General features: G+C 38.4%; 2 protein-coding genes across 4 annotated transcripts in view; both read right to left on the bottom strand.

Moving 5' to 3' along the window:
- Positions 1 to 12,075, bottom strand: part of SLC12A1 (solute carrier family 12 member 1) — an 82,931-nt gene extending 70,856 nt beyond the window's left edge. Inside the window, exons 1-4 of one of the 3 annotated variants that reach the window (XM_081157975.1) lie at positions 11,984 to 12,075; positions 10,254 to 10,868; positions 463 to 594; positions 239 to 314 (exon numbers count right to left, since the gene is read on the bottom strand). In XM_081157975.1, the coding sequence (XP_081014101.1) occupies positions 239 to 314; positions 463 to 594; positions 10,254 to 10,670 (625 nt within the window). In that variant the 5' untranslated portion in view covers positions 10,671 to 10,868; positions 11,984 to 12,075. The remainder of the gene's footprint in view (positions 1 to 238; positions 315 to 462; positions 595 to 10,253; positions 10,869 to 11,983) is intronic. The other 2 variants (XM_081157974.1, XM_081157976.1) reach the window with 2 other exon arrangements.
- A 5,613-nt stretch (positions 12,076 to 17,688) lies between these two features.
- CTXN2 (cortexin 2) lies at positions 17,689 to 18,576 on the bottom strand (the record flags this gene model as incomplete). The annotated part of the gene is made up of 1 exon (XM_081133866.1): positions 17,689 to 18,576. One exon carries the CDS (start codon positions 18,574 to 18,576, stop codon positions 18,331 to 18,333), a length of 246 nt encoding a protein of 81 aa, XP_080989992.1. The 3' UTR covers positions 17,689 to 18,330.
- Between the last annotated feature and the right edge of the window lie 422 nt (positions 18,577 to 18,998).

Raw genomic sequence — 18,998 nt, 5'->3', positions numbered from 1 at the left:
AAAATATAGAAATATTTTCTTGAGCATTTATCTGGTTGGCAAGCTGGAAAATTCCAGTCTCCTGGGAGTTAATGCTTCACCTTTCCTCTCTGACAAACATGTCTAAGAGGCAAAGTAAAAGAGCCCAAATGCTCTTCTGTGACCTTCATATCACATTCAGCATTAATGGTGAAACAAATTGCTTCTTGAGCTGATAATAGACATCAAAAATTATATAGGAGCAGAAAAAGATGCTTACCGATTCCAGCTTCTCCAACAATCCAGGAGAGGCGAATGAAGAGCATGACACCCCAGATATTCAACATGCATCTTACCTGCGGATTCAAGGAACATTGAAAGGGACATGAGAAGTGGCAGTGGGGCAAAGCCAGGTCTCTGTAACTCTGCTGCTCAAGCCTTGTGAACAGTCTACTAGAACATCGAATGGATAATCTTCATTTGTAAACATAGGAGCTTTCTCACCAGCACACCTTTCACCCATCCGAACTTCACAGCACCAGAATTCTCTTCTTCTTTGTTCTCAGCTTGTTCATCTCCTGGCATCCCGTCACCGTTAGCGACCCTGTCGGCTGAGCCTGGGGCCACGGCCACATTCTGCATTTTTACCGAGAGCAAAAACACGGCATGTGGTCAACAAACACGGCTCCATCAGAATTTCAGAGCAAATCAAAACAATGGACATAAACGCTTAGACAAAAGAAATTTACACATTTTAACAAGATAATTAGTTTTTGTTCTGGGAAGCTGAGTGATTTTAGGCAGCAAGACTACAGCTGTGGTGAGGGAACCTGGGCAGTTCTACTGTCGAGAATAGTACCTTAGGGAAAAATGACCAGATTTGGATTTGTCTGGAATATAAAAGGAACAAAAGAGAGAAGGGATGCAGTAAAGGGAGGAAGTCTATGGAGAGAGTGAGGGTCTTTGAGAAGGCTTGGTAAGAGCGCCTGAAAGTTAACCTTCCTTACTAATCCAGAGTACTGGGCCTTCCCTTCCGTTATCCTCTCTGGGCTTCATTTTATTCATCTAAAAAATGACAATAAAACTTCTCTACTCACATCAGAGTATCTTTAAGAAGATTCAATGAAATAACACAGATTTTTTTTTTTTAAGGAAAGGTTTAAAGGCACCTTATAACTACAAGAATGTTATTCCTGTAGGAAAACTTTCTTTTAGATGTGATATGCCTTTGCCTCAGAACTGTTGGCTGTGCTACTGGTATTGTACAGAAGGAGAGAAATCTCATGATCAGAAGGACAGGCTGAGTAGAAATAAGAAGTAAGTAGTATAAAAATGTCAAAACCACCCAACCGGCATGGCTCATTGGTTGAGCATCTACCTAGGACCCAGGGGATCGCCATTCGATTCCCGGTCAGGGCACATGCCTGGGTTGCGGGCTTGATCCCCAGGGAGGGGCGTGCAGGAGGCAGCCGATCAATGACTCTCATCATTGATGTTTCAACTCTCTCCCTCTCCCTTCTCTCTCTGAAATCAATATATACATTTTTAAAAGGTCAACATCTTGATTTATTTATTTATTTATTTATTTTCCTGTGGCTTAATTTTGAGAAAGACCTTCCTGGTCTATAGGAAGTCTCTGAATTCAGTGGGGGAAGAAATAGCTCTGTTTCTCTCAAGAACAACCCCTTAATTTCTCTTTTAGGTATGACTTTTATTAACTTCAGGAGCATCCACTTAATTTAGCCTACCCGGCACCTACCTGACTCTTTGGTGGTTAGACTACACCCAGCATGCTTCCCCAAAGCAATCTTCCCCAGCAAGGGTCTGGAGTCCATTAGGGAAGTCTTTTCATTCAGCACTTAATTATCATTATCAAAGAACAGCTTTAGTTTGTTTAAATATTTTAAATTGATTTAAGCCTAGAATGATGTGTTCTGACATTATTAGCTAAGAGGTCTTGGACAAGGGCATTTTCCCTTCTAAAATGGAACTGGTATGAAATAAATATTCAATATTAATGATAAGAACCTTATTTGGAGATGATCGAAGTTCTCGCCCTTGCTATGCCCAAGGATTCTTGCTGCTTTGGGCTTTTATGTACCATTAGCCTTCTCACCGTAAACTGGCCCTAATTTGGGCTGTTTACTCAAATTGACTTTGACTTCTTGTCTCCTTCCTCCAGAATATTTTTGTACTTCTCTCTGTAAGTAAGGATTTCTCCCAACTTTGTTCTCACTTGAGACTTTTTTTCATGATTCTAATGTGACACTTGGGTAGCCAACGTAACACAATGCAATGAGAGTCATTGTATATTAAGTGACTGAAGGAATCTGGTGGCGTGGGTTACTTCTCCTCAACGCCCACCGAGGGCCTCACACATAAGGCCATTGATAAACAGTATTGAATCCATAAAGTGGGCTTGAAGGCCACCTGACACCTATCACTTAGGAATAGGTAACAGTTTCTTATTCATTCTTGCTTCCTATTTTTTTCTCTTTCTTCCCTATTGGGTATTCCATTTCTCACTGTTTCCTTTGTGCAGGCCACATTTAAAAAGGGAAAGGAAAGGAATAAATCCCAAAATGGATTATTTTATTGTCTTAAGACAGCATGGGTGGGGGGGGAATTGAATGACAAAGGACACAAATTAATAGTTAAAGTTTAGTTATGAATTACCTGAGGTATATTTTAATCTTAAGCATCCTTAAGTCTCTGTTTGCACAGATAATTGAATGCTGACAGCATTTGTTTATATCAATGTAAGATGATGGATAAACTAAGTCCATGGAACTGGAGGCTGAACTAGAAGAGCAGAACCCTGTGCTCTATACCAGCCACAAATGTATGTACGCGATTCACAATTTTTCAGTAGCTAGTTTTAAAAAGGTAAAAAGAAATTAGTAAAATAACATGGGTTCAGGTGTGAACCCTTAAATTTTAAAAATATATTTAATTTCTGTAGAATATCATATTTCTAATATTTGCAAGGCAAATATTCATTAACAGTTGTGGCACCCACCTGGTAGGAGGAACCTGAATCACAGACTGTCTTAACAATATATTTTACTTAATAGAATCCATATAAAATATTCTTTTCAACATATGACAGATATAAAAATAATAATGAGATAGTTTACATTCTTTTTTTCATGTATGTCTTTGAAATCTGGGTGTACTTTACACAGACAGTGCATCTCAATTTGGACTAACCACGCTTCAAATGCTCAGTGGCTCATGTGACTGGTGGTTAGCATATTGGATGACACATGTCTATATAATACAGCCAATTACAGATGGGTGAAACAGACAATTAAATATTCAACTTTTCTCTGAAAGGATTCTACCCACATAAGGCAGCTGCGTGGATCAAATGCAACTTTCATTTTCCACAGCTGGAAAATCAATGAGAGCAGGGAACTGAGAAATGTGTTACAATGTCCATGACTGTTGTAGAGATTATTTGGTTAGGAGATTCATTTATTGACTTAGTTTGAGAAAAAACTTTTAAAATTGTCAATATTCTAGTTAATCAAGATCCCATGGCCAGATTAAGAAGTACAAATTGCCCATTATAAAAATAATCGTGGGATATAAAGTACAGCATGAAGAATACAGTTAATAACATTGTTAATAACTATATATAGTGTCAGGTGGGTGATCACTTCATAAGGTATATAAATGTCTAAGTACTATGTTGTACACTGAAACTAATATAATACTGCATGTCAACCATAATTGGAAAAGAAATTAATTTAAAAATTGTTATCTAAGTGTTAATATGCTTTGGAACAAAAAGATCCCATGGCCAGACCATCAGCAGTTATTCATTCAGGGAGAAGGCAATTTCCTTTTCCTGGATTAATTGGGGACCCCATGAGACAAAGCCTTAATTACTTGTTTTATAAAGGCAGTCCTGGGAATAAAACCCATGCTTTATGATTAAACCTGAACTTGAGTGTTTGGTTCAGGAAATTACTCTGCTCTCTGATGAACTCTGAGGGTAACTGTGACCCTTAGATCTGGATTAATGAGAATACCAATGGCTGTAAAAAAAATCTTACCAAGTAGGCTAAAGTATATTTAACATTTCCCCTTAAATGAGCATTTTTATCTGATTGATTCCCTCCTAGTCACGTTTAACAGTTCTTCAATTTATCTCTCTATATAAAGCTAAAAGAATATTTTATAAAACATGGCAGGGACATCATCATATATGGAAATTAATAAGGCAATAATTTTCTCAACTATTCCAAAATAAAGCCAATGTAGGATGCATAACCCTCCTTCAGGTAAATACATTCAAACTGCTGGAGTTTCAAAGTTTTAAATATATTCATACCCTGGAGGGGGAAAAAACCCTCGAATGTATGTATTTCTTCTACTGACTGTAAAGGTCTGATAGTAAATTTAAAAGTACAGACCCTATTTCCACTGCCCACGCTCAGGCGGGAGTTGACACACTGCTGCACCATATAAACTAGAAGAGTTGGAGTCCAGTTTTGGCTCTGCAATTAATTCAGGGTGTGTCCTCCAGCAAGTTACTTAACCTTTCCTGGGTACTGCAAATGAGGATGAATCTACTGGGTTTTCTGAAAATCTTACTTTGAAGTAGTTTACTCTAAGGCAAATTCATTTTTCTATGTTTGCTGTCTTCCTGTTCTGACATGGCAAAGCAAAGCTTGGTCTCACTTCTTAATAAATGCCTCCTTTGCAAGCCCAAAGAGCAATTATAAAGTGCTGAACAAGACTCCGGGTAGAGGGTTTGTGGGGACTCCATGGCTGTGAGCTATAATCAATGGCAAGCAGACTCCTGGCTGCTCCATGTTCTTGGGACCAAAGTCTCAAAGACTAATAAAAGTTTCATGCTGGCTGCCTGAAACCAGTTTTTTCCTTCATACTTGGAATTAATTTGTTTGTTCACACTCCATTACCATAAATGATGACCCACAACCTTTCACAAATGCATTTTAAATTGCATAGCTTTAGGGAATGATTATTTATTTACTAAGCGTTTTTACCTGTGCATTAAGTATTCAGAGAAGGTAAAAGAAAGTGCATTAGAAAGAAAGAAGGGAAAAAAGAAAGACCATTTGATAAAATCTTTGTCCCCCTAATACTGATAAACTAATAAAGCTTTAATCACAGATAAAGTAAGAGGTAAATGAAAAAAATTAAGATATTTATTCTTTAAGTTCTAACTAGATACATTTTCAAGTTTTTAGCCTTTAATCTTGGGATAGTAGAAACTTCAGACCATCATTGAGAAGTAGTTCCATAAGTATTTAGGCCTACAGGATACGCTTCCCATTGTTTTAAACTTTCTTTTATTATTGAAATATTTAAACATATGCAACAGTAGGGAGACAAATATATCTCATGTACCTGCCATTCAGCTTCCACAGTTATCCACATATGGCCGATATTATTCCCCTCACCCTCTCAGATTACTGCCAGTCCATGTTTTAGCTCCAATTCCAGTAAGGACCTGAAAATTCCTAAGGTTCATTTCAGAATCATAAAACTTGATTCTAACCACATTTCTCTATCTTAATAATCAATGTTATTATGTTTGTACATTTCTAGCCCTTTGCGGTAAAGGGGAGTGTTTTAAATTGTGAAAATAAAGAAAACAGAAAGAGACTCAGATACGCAGAACAAACTGATGGCTGCCAGATGGGAGGGGGGGGAGGGTGAAAAAGGTGAAGGGGATTAGTACCAACTGCCAGTTATAAAATTAGTCATGGGGATGTAATATCATAGTGCATATAGTCAATAATATCGTAATAACTGTAGGGTGACATCCTGGTGATCAATCGTAAGGTAGATATAAATATCTAATCACTATGTTGTATACTTGAAACTAATGTAATATAGTCAACTATAAATAAAAATAAAATTTTTAAAAAGAAATAAGGTTTTTTTTCTTGTTCTAAAAATTACTATAGACCTGCCTCTAAATCATACCAATGGTATAATTTATAATCACAGTATTTTTACTACATCTGAAAACACATGGCTCACACACAAATTGACATATATTTGATAACTTGGACCAAAAGGTAAGCTGTATGTGATAAACTATGATAAACCAGAAAAAGAAAATGAGATGAAATGATTCTTAATATTTTCCAAGAATACTTTTAAGGGAACTCCTACTCTACTCACCATCTATCACTGAGCTATTTATAATGGGAAATTAATCTGTTCTGTTTGTTTGTTTCCACAGAGTACTTTAATAGTGAGAGCTCCCAGGCTTGGCCTTCGGCACTAAAAACCGGACAGGTATTAGAATGAGCCCTTAGTTGCAGAGTTTCACTACAACGAATGTTTTAGGGGTAGCTTCTGGTAATCACTGGCCTTCAAGGAATTTATTGCCTCAATTTTAATGTCTATTTTATTTGCCTTGGTGATATTTCTCATATCCCCAATTTGAATGCTAAAGTTCCAACTTTGAGCTTTGAAACACTTTAGAAATATTTTCTAGAGAACGCATTTGTACATTTTGTTTGTCCTTTTACAGAAGATAAGCATTTCTACATTGACTCCTGTGGTTTAATGCTTGTTAACTTGACTACATATCCTTTATTTCTACCCACAGCAATGCCACTTGACTTATAAAATAAAATTTTAGAGAGTGGAGGTCAAATCTCTTTAACTCGCTTTATACAGCAGCTCTTGTAAATAAATGGCTAATAAATGCTTTTGATGATGACAATGAAAATTGAGACCTACAATTAATTCTGTAGGGGAAGCAACATAATCTTTTGGCACAGTCCCCAAAATAAGGAAGGAACTGGGATGGGATCTCCTGCTCAACCCATCATGACTGAGGTGCGATTTCTATGTGCCTGAGTTCCATCATTTTCTATAGCCATGGAATAAGCCGAGGTAAACAGGTTTGGGAGAGTAGGCTTAGGTTGAATTATAGTAGTAAAGAGCGTGGACTATGGAGTCGTGTAGGCATGGGTTCAACTTATCAGCCAGGTGACCTTTCTTTCTTGACCTTGCAGGTTTGAGTTCTCTAAGTCATTGTTTTCTCTTCTAAGGTCCACAAGATTTTTAAAAACTTTCACCTTCTATAAAATAAAAATAATAATAATACCTAACTTGAAGAGTTGTTATAAGGATTGAGTGAGAATTTGTCAAGTGTGAGCATCGTGCCTGATACATAAAATTTCTCAGTAAAAAGTTTGTTGTTATATATCGGAGTCACACTTAATGTTTTTATTCATAAGTTTCTTTTAGTTGCTAACAACCTAATGACCAAAATGTGAAGTGATTCTATTGTTTTTGTTTTAAAGCAGTTTCTAAAAGTTGGTCTCTTTAAGGATAATAATTTATCTTAATTTTTATACTATTTTATACATTTCAAAGACAATTTATTTCAATGACATCAGAACACTGACTTTGATAGAAAGGTTATGTATTTTCCTGATTCCCTTGTAATCATGTTTTTTCTGACAGTAGTCATACTTTTTCTGTAATCATATTTTTTACTAACAGTGGTTAGTAAGGCTGAAAAGAAGTTCTATGAAAAGGCAGCTATAAGAATAGTCTGGACACTAAAAGTGGGATTATTTTTACAAAGTAAAAATACTAGATTAACCTTCGTCAGATGTATAATATAATAATCGTTACACATGTTTTGATATGGAAAAATCTCCAAAGTATATTGTTTAGTGAAAACAGCAGAATGCAGGACAGTGTGTAAAATATGTCCTAAACATGTTTGAAAAAAAGAATATATATATGTGTGTGTGTATATATATATACTTCCCACTTTTAAATTAAGTAAACACTATCACATATAATTTTTTTGTATACAAAATCTTTGACCTATCTGAGTATTACCATATAATGTTTGCTCTAGTGGTGATTTGAGAAACTACCTTAAAAAATGTCAAGGACTACAAGGAGGTGGCAGTAGAGTTACATTACATTATATTGCAGGTTTTCATCTTTTATTTGGGAGTGTGGGGCAAAGAAAAGCAGGGGAAATAGTGGTAGCAAATTCACTGGCAAGGGAGAAAGAGATGAAGTGACTAAGGCACTGACTGTAATTGTCTGCAGTCAAAGGACATCACCGGGTAGAACACATGGAGAGGCAGGCTTATCCCTACAACTTTAGTGACACTACAGTGGTCCCGGCTTCTAGGAACGTGCCCATTGCAGATGCTGCGGTTGTATTTGAATTCTGTTTCCAGTTTGGCTATGTGGATACTTCTGTATGGTTCAATCAAAACCAAGTACCCTAGATAAGTAAAGGTCAAGTTCATACAAAGAGTAACTCATTAGGTACTAATTCAGAATGATTATTTAGGGCATGGGGCCTAAATCTAATTTTTAATTATTTGTTTAATTTGCCATTCCTTTGTATCCTCAGTTTCATTTTATCTTTTCCAAGAGAACATGATATCCCAGCTATCACATTTGTCAAATGCAGCAATTGCATTTCTACTGAATCAGATGGTTTTTGAACAACGTTCCCCCAGAGTTTTTCTTTCCATGTATAATGATTTACGTGTTATGGCTTTAGAAATTGTAAATAAGCTACTCTTCTCTCTCCAGAATATCAGTCCTAAGAACAGTGTGAGTTTATTCCATTTCCTTTTTAATAGAGTTAAAATTTTCTTTTCTTTTGTTGTAAGTTGGGGAAGGGGATGAATGAGAATATTTAAATTTTGATCACAATTTTATGAAGGATGCAGCTTTAAAAACTACCGTGTGTAATGACGTCGAGTGTGGTGTAGTAGAATTTCCAGTCTTTTTAAAGAGGATTTTGGGTCATTTACTTCTTCAGAATAACCTGAAATCTCTCTAAGGCCTTTCTCTTTGTACCCCTCCAGCATCTTGGAAGCTCCCGCACCCTCTTCTCTCAGACTTCTTCTCACTATTTCTTCTCCCCTTTTTCTCTCCTTTCCTCTCCCCTCAGAAAAGGAAAGTGGCACCTCAATCTGACTTCAAGAGCTTCAAATTTCAAGAGCTTCTCAAAAATGTCCTTGGGGACTGTCATTTTGTCCAACTTTGCAACATTGCTAACTTCTTTTGCTTATAGCATCGAACATCCCAGATAAAGTCTAAGTCTTACGTCTGTAAAGAAACCAGCCGTGCAGAGGAGTGTGGCCGACACGGCGCAGGGAACAGGTCAGGCCTGGTGGGGAGAGATGTGAGCGAAGGTCAGGGCATGGGCTCCTCCCTGGGAAGTCACTCGGTCTCTGGGGTTAGAACCCAGGGTCTGGGACCTTGAACAGCCGAGGGGAACAAGCTTTGGAGATGGGTTTCCTTGGGCAAAGAAGGATGGGCAGAAACTAAAAGGAGCTTTTCACCTTTATTAGCATCTCTCGTGAGATCAGTATTCCTAGAATCCTTAGGGTAATCATTTAATGAAAAGATTGTTGAAGGAATGGCTATGAAAGAAATTTTTTCAATCAATTCTTTTCCTTATTGCAACACTTGGGCAAGAGTAAACTATATTTGGACATGTGACAGCTAACTATTCTTCTTAACAAGTAATTATATCCATAAAGAGTGATATTCATTCCCAACTGCGCTCCAGAAGAACAGGGAGATAAAGGCCATCAGCATATTTTAGAGCAGGCTATGGAAGAAGGAATCTACATACAGAACTTACAAATGGTTTGCCACAGGAGTAGAAAAAGTGCTGCCTCACGTTTCTGGCAGAGTGGGGAACCGTGGCTATATTCCTTAAATAATAAAAAGTTTAGCCACATCTGCTGCATCTGTACTTAAATTTAATTTAGTTACTTTTATATGCTTAAGTGCACCCGGGAGCCTCAGGCAAAGCTTTGAAGAGGAAGGGACAAAAATGCTGAATCTTATAAATCTCTGCTGTCCCTCTAAAGAATATAAAAAATACCCATGTGCACTAAAGGCTGGCACCACAGTCTTAACTACAGCAAGCACCAGGGATTCTTTCTGGTTTTTGTTTTTTACAACTGTTGTAGAAGCATTAATCCTAAGGTGAAATCAGCTTAGCATTCAGTTTGACATGTTTAACCGTGTGTGAATGGAGTGGACAGCGATTGTAAACAAGCTACCACATGTTGCCTAACTTTCAGAGTCAATTCTCTAGTTCCCTGTCCTCGGTCAGCAAACGTTTGTGGAACACTTCTGCATATTTTCTGTTTATTGGGAACTAGGGCCAGTCGTGTGAGACAGACGGCTTGGGACAGGCCGGGGCCCTGGCAGCCTTGACATTCCGGGTGTCATTGAAGAGCAGGAAATGCCCCCGGAGGGGAAGGACAGGGAGGGCCCACGCGTGCCCGGGCGCTTACCTTGGCAAGCTGCTCGTGGATCTCCAGCAGGCTGGGGCGGTTGGCCTTGGGCCCGCTCACGCTGCCGGTGTTGCGATAGTACTCGATCTTGGGGACAGCATCCATGGTGTTGTGGCCGAAGGTTTGCAGGTAGTATGTGTTTGTGTGGGAATCATAGACATGGAAACTAGCATCTGTCTTAGCCGTTTCTCCGTTTTGGAGGAAATTGTCATAGCACTCCTGTTTCCCAGGCCGAAAGCTGATTCTGAATCTGGTCTGGGCTTCATCCCCGAAAGAGGTTTCCTCATAATGCGGGGGGTCGGCGTTCTCCGCCGCGGCGCTGCCCTCGTGGCCCTCACTTATGACATTGACCTGAAAGCGGTTGGTATTGCTGGGCGCTGAGTCCAGAAATGCGCTGGAAGAATTGTTCAGGGACATCTTCCAACTCGATGTTTTGGGAGGACTCAGCTATTTACTGTATGCTTTTTTTTTTTTTAAAAAAAATCTATATATTTTCTCCTCAAAATAAACACTAATATGTTTACATTAGGGAGGGCCCGGCTTTTGTTAGTAGAACTCAGTAAGGAGATTCCTGATGTATTGTCTCCTAAGCAATCTTCACATTGTTCTTCAAGACTGTCATTGAAAAAGAAAATTAAACTTGGTCCAAGTAATATAAATATATTTAAGTAGAAATGGGAGGGGTTGAGGAAAGAGTGTTCTTTCATAAGACATATAATTTTAAATTCATTTCATTAAAAATTACCTGTCCAGGAACCTTAATCACCTGAGTAATTAAATCCTATAATAAATAACTGGGGACCCACTTCAGCAAACAGAATTTCCAGTGGAGTTATTAAACTCCTACCTGTGTTTGTAGTATTTGCTTAGACTCTGTGCGATTGGATTCAATATGACTTTAGAAAAGATAGAACTACCGATTTAGTACAGTAAGAGCTGATGAGAATATTCTTAGCCTGAAACACAGTTCATTGACAGTACTAAATAAAGTTTTTTTAGGCTTGATATCTATATACATTAAATTATAAGTAAAATTTAAAAATATTTAAACTCCTAAAAATATATTCTTGTTAGTTTTTAAAAATAAGTCCTGTCAAGATAGGATGTCTCTCTTAACTATCAGATCTTTTACTTGCCTTCAAAATATTTGATTTTCTCATAAATTTGTCTGTTTTACAAAAGCTATTATAAAAATCTTTAAAATAACATGATTATTCAGGGTATGGACATAAATCACAGTCCTCAATAAAGTCGTATGTGATGTTTAAGTTAAATAATCATGCTCCACTGATTCCTCTTAGTGAAATATTCTGAATCTTTACCAAGAAGTTTATATTTAACTTTCAGATAAACAGACTATATAATCATTTTTTAAAATCCATGGTACAACCTCATCTTAGAGCGTTTTTTCTTTAAAATAATGTCATTATATTTACACCTTAAAAGTTGTCTTTTCCAAGAAGGTTTTAGAAAGATAAATACAAAAACTTGCCTCTCTCCTGAAATTACTAAAACTATTTATTTGAATTAAAAATTTTTTTCAACTTCAACTCTCAAATAACCTTTCCTGGGGAAATCCTAAGTGAATCTGTTATCTCTTTAGTTTTTATAGAATATCCCACTTCTCTTTAGAGTCCTCGATATCTTTGCCCTTACTCCACTCCTCAGAATCTACTTTATGACATAATATTAAGTGTCATTTTTACCCTGCCCAGAAATGTTTAACTCACCAGCCGGAGCTGCCTTCTCAGGAAGCATAATCTGCTTCAGCATCACCCAGGCATATATGGGGCGCTCAGCTTTCAGCTCAGAACCTTAGGCTTCTTCTTATTGGTTAGAATCTTACTTGAAAGAGATGACTGAGCAGTGAGAGGCCTGGAATAATACTGTATGTCCCGCCCAGTCATTAGCCCCCAGGAACCTTAAGTACTACATCAACTAGTAACTAGTAGTAAACCATTAATCCTTTTAGATAGAAAGTAAAATAAAGTTTCTTTAATTCATAAGGGGGGCTGTATTACTCAACAGCAATTATTTAACAAAATACGAGCAGTGCTTTAATTGTTTGGAACTAAATAAATTTAGTTCCATCTTTTTATTTCACATGAACCTTCGTGACCTCCTATTGTTCAGCATGTGCAGAAAATATAGTCCTCCAGAGATAGTTTCTATACTTTGTAACTAGAAAATGCTATCTGACATTAGTTTATCTTGCTTATAGTACATATTATTTTGACTTTTGTCTGCATGGGAAGTGAGCAGATCGAGAGTTCAGTCAATGATTTATTGAAAATATTTCTACCTAGTGGGAAAATGGTTTCAAGAAGAAATCAAACAGTGGGCAAGTTTCCCAGTGGCACTGCTAAATGGCCTTTTTGTCTCCCTTTGGGAAAAATTTTTTCAAACCTGGTTTTTGAGATTTGTAGAGGGAAAGGTTTGGCTCGCATCTGTGAGGTGGTAATTATTAAGACAGCACAAACAATCCCTCCGTGCAGGCTCTGTCATGGTTTTCAATTGTGAAGATTGAATGAGTCCTCCCTGTGATTTATAAGAAATGATCCAAGTGAGTTCCAGTTGCCTGAGCAGCGTGGCTGTGGTGAGATACAGTGGCTAAGAGCAAGTCCCTGGAGTGAGAATGCTCCATTCCCATCCTGACCCAGCCGCTTCCTATCTGTGTGATCTCTGGCAAGTTCCTCAGCCTCTCTCTACCTTGATTTTCTCATCTGCAAAATGCAGTTATGGATAATAGTGGTACCTACCTTGTTGTGGAGTTACTGTGAGGATTAAATGAGTCAATTTGTGTTCATACTTAGCCTTCACTTTTACTGTTTTGGCAGTATTTTGAGTTGGTGACTTTTACTCAGCTACATCCAAGATTCTGGGGTGAATCATTAGAGACTGGGATAGGTACTACGACTATTAAAATAGGGAGAAATGTAGTTTGGCCTGCAGATACCAGGCTGTAGAAAGGGGGCTGGAGGTACCTAAGTGAAACCCCTTAGATGCTCTTAGGTAAGTGTCATGCTAATCAGTCAGGCTGATGTCATGGGGCTAGCCGTATCATATAGAGACAGAATTACAAATAGGTGCCTATGACTCCTTCTGCTCTCAAAAGGCCTCTGGGACAAGGCACTGACTGGCCTGTTCCACACAGGGCTCTGATTCCCCATATAGAAAGTAGTCAGGCATAGGAATGAGTCACATCTCAGACACAGCTAGGTGGCTGGTTATTTAAATCTGCTGAGATGAGGCTGAAACCCAAAACAAGTCCTACTCACCGGCCTTGGACAGGAGCTGCGGACTTACTTGCAGTTCCTTCCGCCACCTCCAGCCTCCCTTCCTCCAGCCGTTACCCCAACACCCGCCCTCTTCCAGGAGCCTACCTATTTCTGTCTTTCTTTTTATTTTTGGGGAAGGCAGGGGTCCAATGGACATTTATTATATTCCAGGACATTTATTATATTCCATGTCCCAGATATGGTGATAGGCAGGTTTCCTGCTGCTGTTGGTTTTTGCTTTTGCATTTTTATTGTGGGAAAATACACTTAACATAAAATGTCCTGCCTTAACCATTTTAAGTGTACAATTCGGTGATATTAAATACATTCGCATTGCTGTGCAACCATCACCACCACCCCTCTCCATAGCTCTTTTTATCTTGTAAAAAGCCCCCTCTATACCTATTGAACAATAACTCCCCATTCTTCCCCCGTTTCCTATTGTTTTTTGTGAGTTTTTACTACTGTAAGTACCTCACTTAAGTGGAATCACACAGTATTTTCCTCTTTGTAAATGGCTTATTTCACTTCGAATAATGTCCTTAGGTGCATCTATGTTGTGGCATACTGCAGAATTCCCTTCCTTTTCAAGGCCGAATAATATTCCACTGTGTGCATTTACCACAATTAACCATCCATTCACCAATTGGTATACCTTGGGTGGATTCCACCTTTTAGCTACCGTGAATAACGTTGCTATGAATAGGGGTGTACAGATATCTTTACAAGACCCTGTTTTAAATTTCTTGGGGTATATACCCAGAAATGATGGCTCCCAGAGGGGAGAGATGGGGGATGTGTGAAAAACGTAGAGGAGAATAAAAGCTATAAACTTCCAGTTATAAAATAAGTCATGGGGATATAATGTACAGCACAGGGGAAAAAATTAATAATATCATAATAACTTTGTATGGTGACAGTTGGTTACCAGACCACCTGTCACAGTGTAAGGTGTATAAATGTAGAATCACTATACTGTATACCTGAAACTAATATAATACTGTATGCAACTATACTTTAATAAAAAATAGAATTATCATATGTTCTACCTACTTCTTATACTTTTTACTCTACCAGAGTTGGCGGATGCCTTTGATAGTGGTCAATTTCCTTTTTTGCTTGACTACAGAGTAGTGTGAATTAGCTTTAGTCTTACATCAAGCAGACATTTTTATTCTAAGCCTAACTGTGAAATGAAAGTCTTTGTTCTCTGTTAAAGGAATTCAGACTTCCTGGAGCACTGAGGAGATGCTTTGGGGGATAAAGATGAAATTGCACCATCCATAAAGCCAACCTTGAATGGTAAACCCAATACAGGTATTCCAGACAGGTGAGTAAGGTACCAAGAGGAAACTGTCTGGAGGGATGCTCCTCTCCCTTTCCTCCTGTCTTCCCTGACAGGGCTCCTGGGAAAGGGCAGCCAGAGGATAATCTGGCTGTGACATTGGACAACTATCCCTAGAAGGCTTAACATTTCAGGAAATCTCTATCTTGTGTCCATAGTAGAACCAGCCTTTTATGTCCTTTATATTGTTTCTTGCTCTGAAAATACAGATGTTGACCTCTCTTTCTTCTTCTCTCTCCCCAAAAAGTCTAAGACATACAATAGGCCATATATATCCCATGGCTAAAGGCACTTTTGGTTAAAATAATTTCTCTTTAGAGGGATTGAAATAATATTATGGTGAAGTTGAAGAGATCTGAAAAAGCTTGTGGAGGTTGAACTTTCAGAAATAATGCTCATACTTCATCAAGTGTTCTTGTCTTTTGGGTTTTGGGCCTTTTTCCTTTTTGAAATAAATATCTGGCTTTGTTATATTCTAGTCACTAAAATAAAGGGTCTTGATAGGTGTCTTCCTTGGGAAACAAATGGAGCATCCGGTACTTATACATCTTAGTGAGTACTTTAAAATGTGGGTCACAAAGAATATGCCTGGTGTCCTGGTACATACAGCTTTCAGTGTGTCCAGCTGACATGGCTCAATGAGGAGTTTTCGGACCAAATTACTAACTAGCTACAAGATGTCCCAGGCTGATATTCCTGTGCCTACTGGGGTTCAGAGAACCTTGTTGAGGTATGAGCTTGTTCCAGAAGACCCATGGCCAACACAGATGTGTTCTAAATCTACTAGGAGATACAAAGTATCTGGGAATCTCACTGAGACAGCTGGTTTTGGAGTGCCATAGACCTGAGCAGTAATCATCTTTATAAGATTTGTAGAAGTATGGGGACAGTGTTGGAGTACAGCAGGATGTTTACAAACAAGGACTCTGACATTAGATTGCCCAAGTTCAATTTCCCCCTAGCTTGGTGACCTTGGGAAATAGTTTCTCTCAACTTCAATTGCCCATCTGTGAAACTGAGATAATAAAATGGAAATAGTAATACTGAACTCAACGAATTGATGAATATCAAATCACATAATAAACAGAAAGCATCTAATTTAGTGTTCACTCTCAGTAAATATGTCATTCTTTTTTTAAATTGATCTTAGAAAGGGAAAGGGAGAGAGAGAGAGAGAAGAGAGAGAGAGAGAGAGAGAGAGAGAGAGAGAGAGAGAGAGAGAGAGAGACATCAATTGGTTGCCTCCCAAAGCACCCTGACCAGGGATCAGACCCACAGCCTAGGTATGTGCTCTGACTGGGAATCGAACCTGCAGCCTTGGGGTGCATGGGGTGACTCTCCAATCAACTGTGCCACACTGGCTGGGGCAGTCATTCTTTTTTTTGTATGTTTGACAGTTCTTTGTTCTCAAGTGACACAGATATTTTTGTATTTATCTCCTGCTATTCCTCCATTCAGTGATCATAGTCAGAATTTTATAGTTGGAAAAAATTTTGGAATTACATAATTCTATCTTTTCACTAATCAAATAAAGACAATGAAGACTAGAGAGTTTGAATAATTTACTCTAAACCATTGCTTTTTAAGGTTTGAGAACCTCTATTACTATTACCAATGAGGATAACAAATAATGAAAGGTATGTTTAACCTGGGTTTTATGGTTCTCAAATTCCTTCACATTCATTATGTGACAGTCCTCTCATTCCTGCAAGACACGCAGGGAGAGGGGGGGTGTTCTCATCGTTGTTTTGCAGGTGTGGAAGAGGAGTCCCCTTTAGGTAAATATTGAGGTCATGCAGCTTGCTCTTGGCTGGGCCAACATTATAAATCATATCTCTGAGTTTAGGCTCCTAAACTAAGAAAGTTTTCATCACATCTTAAGTCTGCATTCCTCTCATGTCTCGGGATTTCCAGGCATGTTCGTAGAGTTCATAGGACACTAGGATTGAAAGGACATTAAAAATCCTCTAGTTAGTTGCCTCACTGAAGCCCACAGAGATTAGATAACGTAGCCATGTTTGCATAGCTGTAGTGGGGGCAGGGCAGAGCCTGGACTTCTAGTTTCTGGAGAAGTGCTCTTTCTACTAGGTCATGCTAAAAACCCCCCTTTTTTGTGCTTTTTATAAAAGGAGAGAAGGATATTCTCAAGATCCATCCATGTTGTCACAAATGGCAGTATTTCATCTTTTCTTAGGGCTGAGTAGTATTCCATTGTATATATGTACCATGTCATGCTAAGAGAAATAAATGAGACAGAAAGAGTCAAGTACAATGTGACTTCCCTCATATGTGGGATAGAAAACAGAAAGTGACAAATGGACAAACAAGACAAACAAACAAGCAAAAACTCATAGACACAGACACCAGTATGGTGATTACCAGAAGGAAAGGGGGTGGGGAGGTAGTGAAGGGTAGAGGGAGTCAAGTGCATGGTGACTGAAGGAGGTCTGACTTTGGGTGGTGAGCACACAATGCAATATATAGGTGATGTATCATAGAATTGTGCACTTGAAGCATACATAATTTTGTTAACCAATGTCACCCCAATAAATTTAATTTAAAAAGGTGGAGGAGGAGGAAGTATCAGTATGAAGCAGGTCTGGTTTGGATCTCAAGCTAGGGAGTTTTATTGCAAGAGATGCTAGAAGAAAAATAATTGGAAGCGTCAGGGCACTGTGAGATTTGGGAATCTGTAGGGCCTCTGGCTATTTGTAGGTTTGTGATATTGTTTTTCACCCATATACATTTTTGACCAATGGCTGTTATTAGGAAAATCATATTAGATTTATCCTTTGTTGTTATTTTTAAAAATATATCTTTATTGATTTCAGAGAGAGGAAAGGAGAGGGAGAGAGAGAGATAGAAACATCAATGATGAGAGAGTCATTGATCGGTTGCCTTCTGCATGCCCCCGACTGGGGATCGAGCCCGCAACCAGGCCATGTGCCTTGACCAGGAACCAAAACACGATCCCCTGGATCCTAGGTCGATGCTTAACCGCTGAGCCACACCAGGCCAGGCCGATTTGTCCTTTGGACCAAGGGTCCCTTATGTTTAAGCCACCTGATTCTCTAATGTTACTTGGGCTGGAGTTGGGAATCTGAAGATTGGCATTGCAGAGGGGCAGGAGCAGAAAGCCTCTAGCGCAGTTCATTAGCACAAAAAGGAAGCAGAGATTTAAGGCAGATATTTGAGATTAGAATAAAGATGGTATATAAAGCTGAAGTGATCCTTCTACTCTACTCATTAGACACCTCAATATTAGGGGATAGAGGAAAGTGAGGAACCCCAACAATGGTTTATCATTTCCACAGCATGGGGGATAAATTAACCCCACATGTTTATTGAATTTAGTGAATGAAATGAGCCTCTCTCCAGCATGCTCAAGATAATTATAATTGTATCCACCACATGTCCCAGTAGCTTAACACTAAAATCCGTAAAGCTGGAACTGTCACGCTAGCGCGTATTCAAATGTCCCTTTATCAAACTCTTCAACTTCATCTTCCCATGTGGAGGAAGGCATGCTACTATATGGGTCTAACAGGATTTTGAAGCATCTGATAATAAGAAGTCCCAAGAAAATACACAAAATCCCAACAAAAGCAAAGCCAGTTTTTTGCTCCAAAGTCAATGAGAAAGCTGATACTTCGTTGACGCTCATCTTAGCTGAAGAGTTGCCGCAGTAGGTACTACTCATTATTCACTGTCACATCGTCATGGCTCTTTAGAATTCCAGCTGCAGTCACCTCTTGGCCTAGATACAAAATTAGAATTAGTTTAGTTGTATCCGTGTGTGGTATTGAACAGGTAATTATTTTATAAAATCTGGCATTTTTCAAACCCTCTTGATTTAACTCACAAAAGATGTTTGAAAACATCATTAGGTATGAATCAAGATCAAATTAGCATTGGAGATGCTACTTCTATTGTAGTAATTACAGAATTGCCCTTTTGGACTCATAAAACTGTACTGAGATACACTCAATATAAAATCAAGTATGAAGGTAAATATTCAAATGATTAACCCTACAAGCTTTTAATCATAAGCATTGCGAGGTAGTTAAGTCACTGATTCTTTGACCCGAATTGTCATCTAATTTTCACATGTGTAGATACTAC

Source organism: Miniopterus schreibersii (assembly GCF_964146895.1).
Source record: "Miniopterus schreibersii genome assembly, chromosome: 1".
NCBI classification, from domain to species: domain Eukaryota; kingdom Metazoa; phylum Chordata; class Mammalia; order Chiroptera; family Miniopteridae; genus Miniopterus; species Miniopterus schreibersii.
Note: the sequence above shows the minus strand (reverse complement) of the source record. Positions and strands in the feature narration are given on the sequence as shown.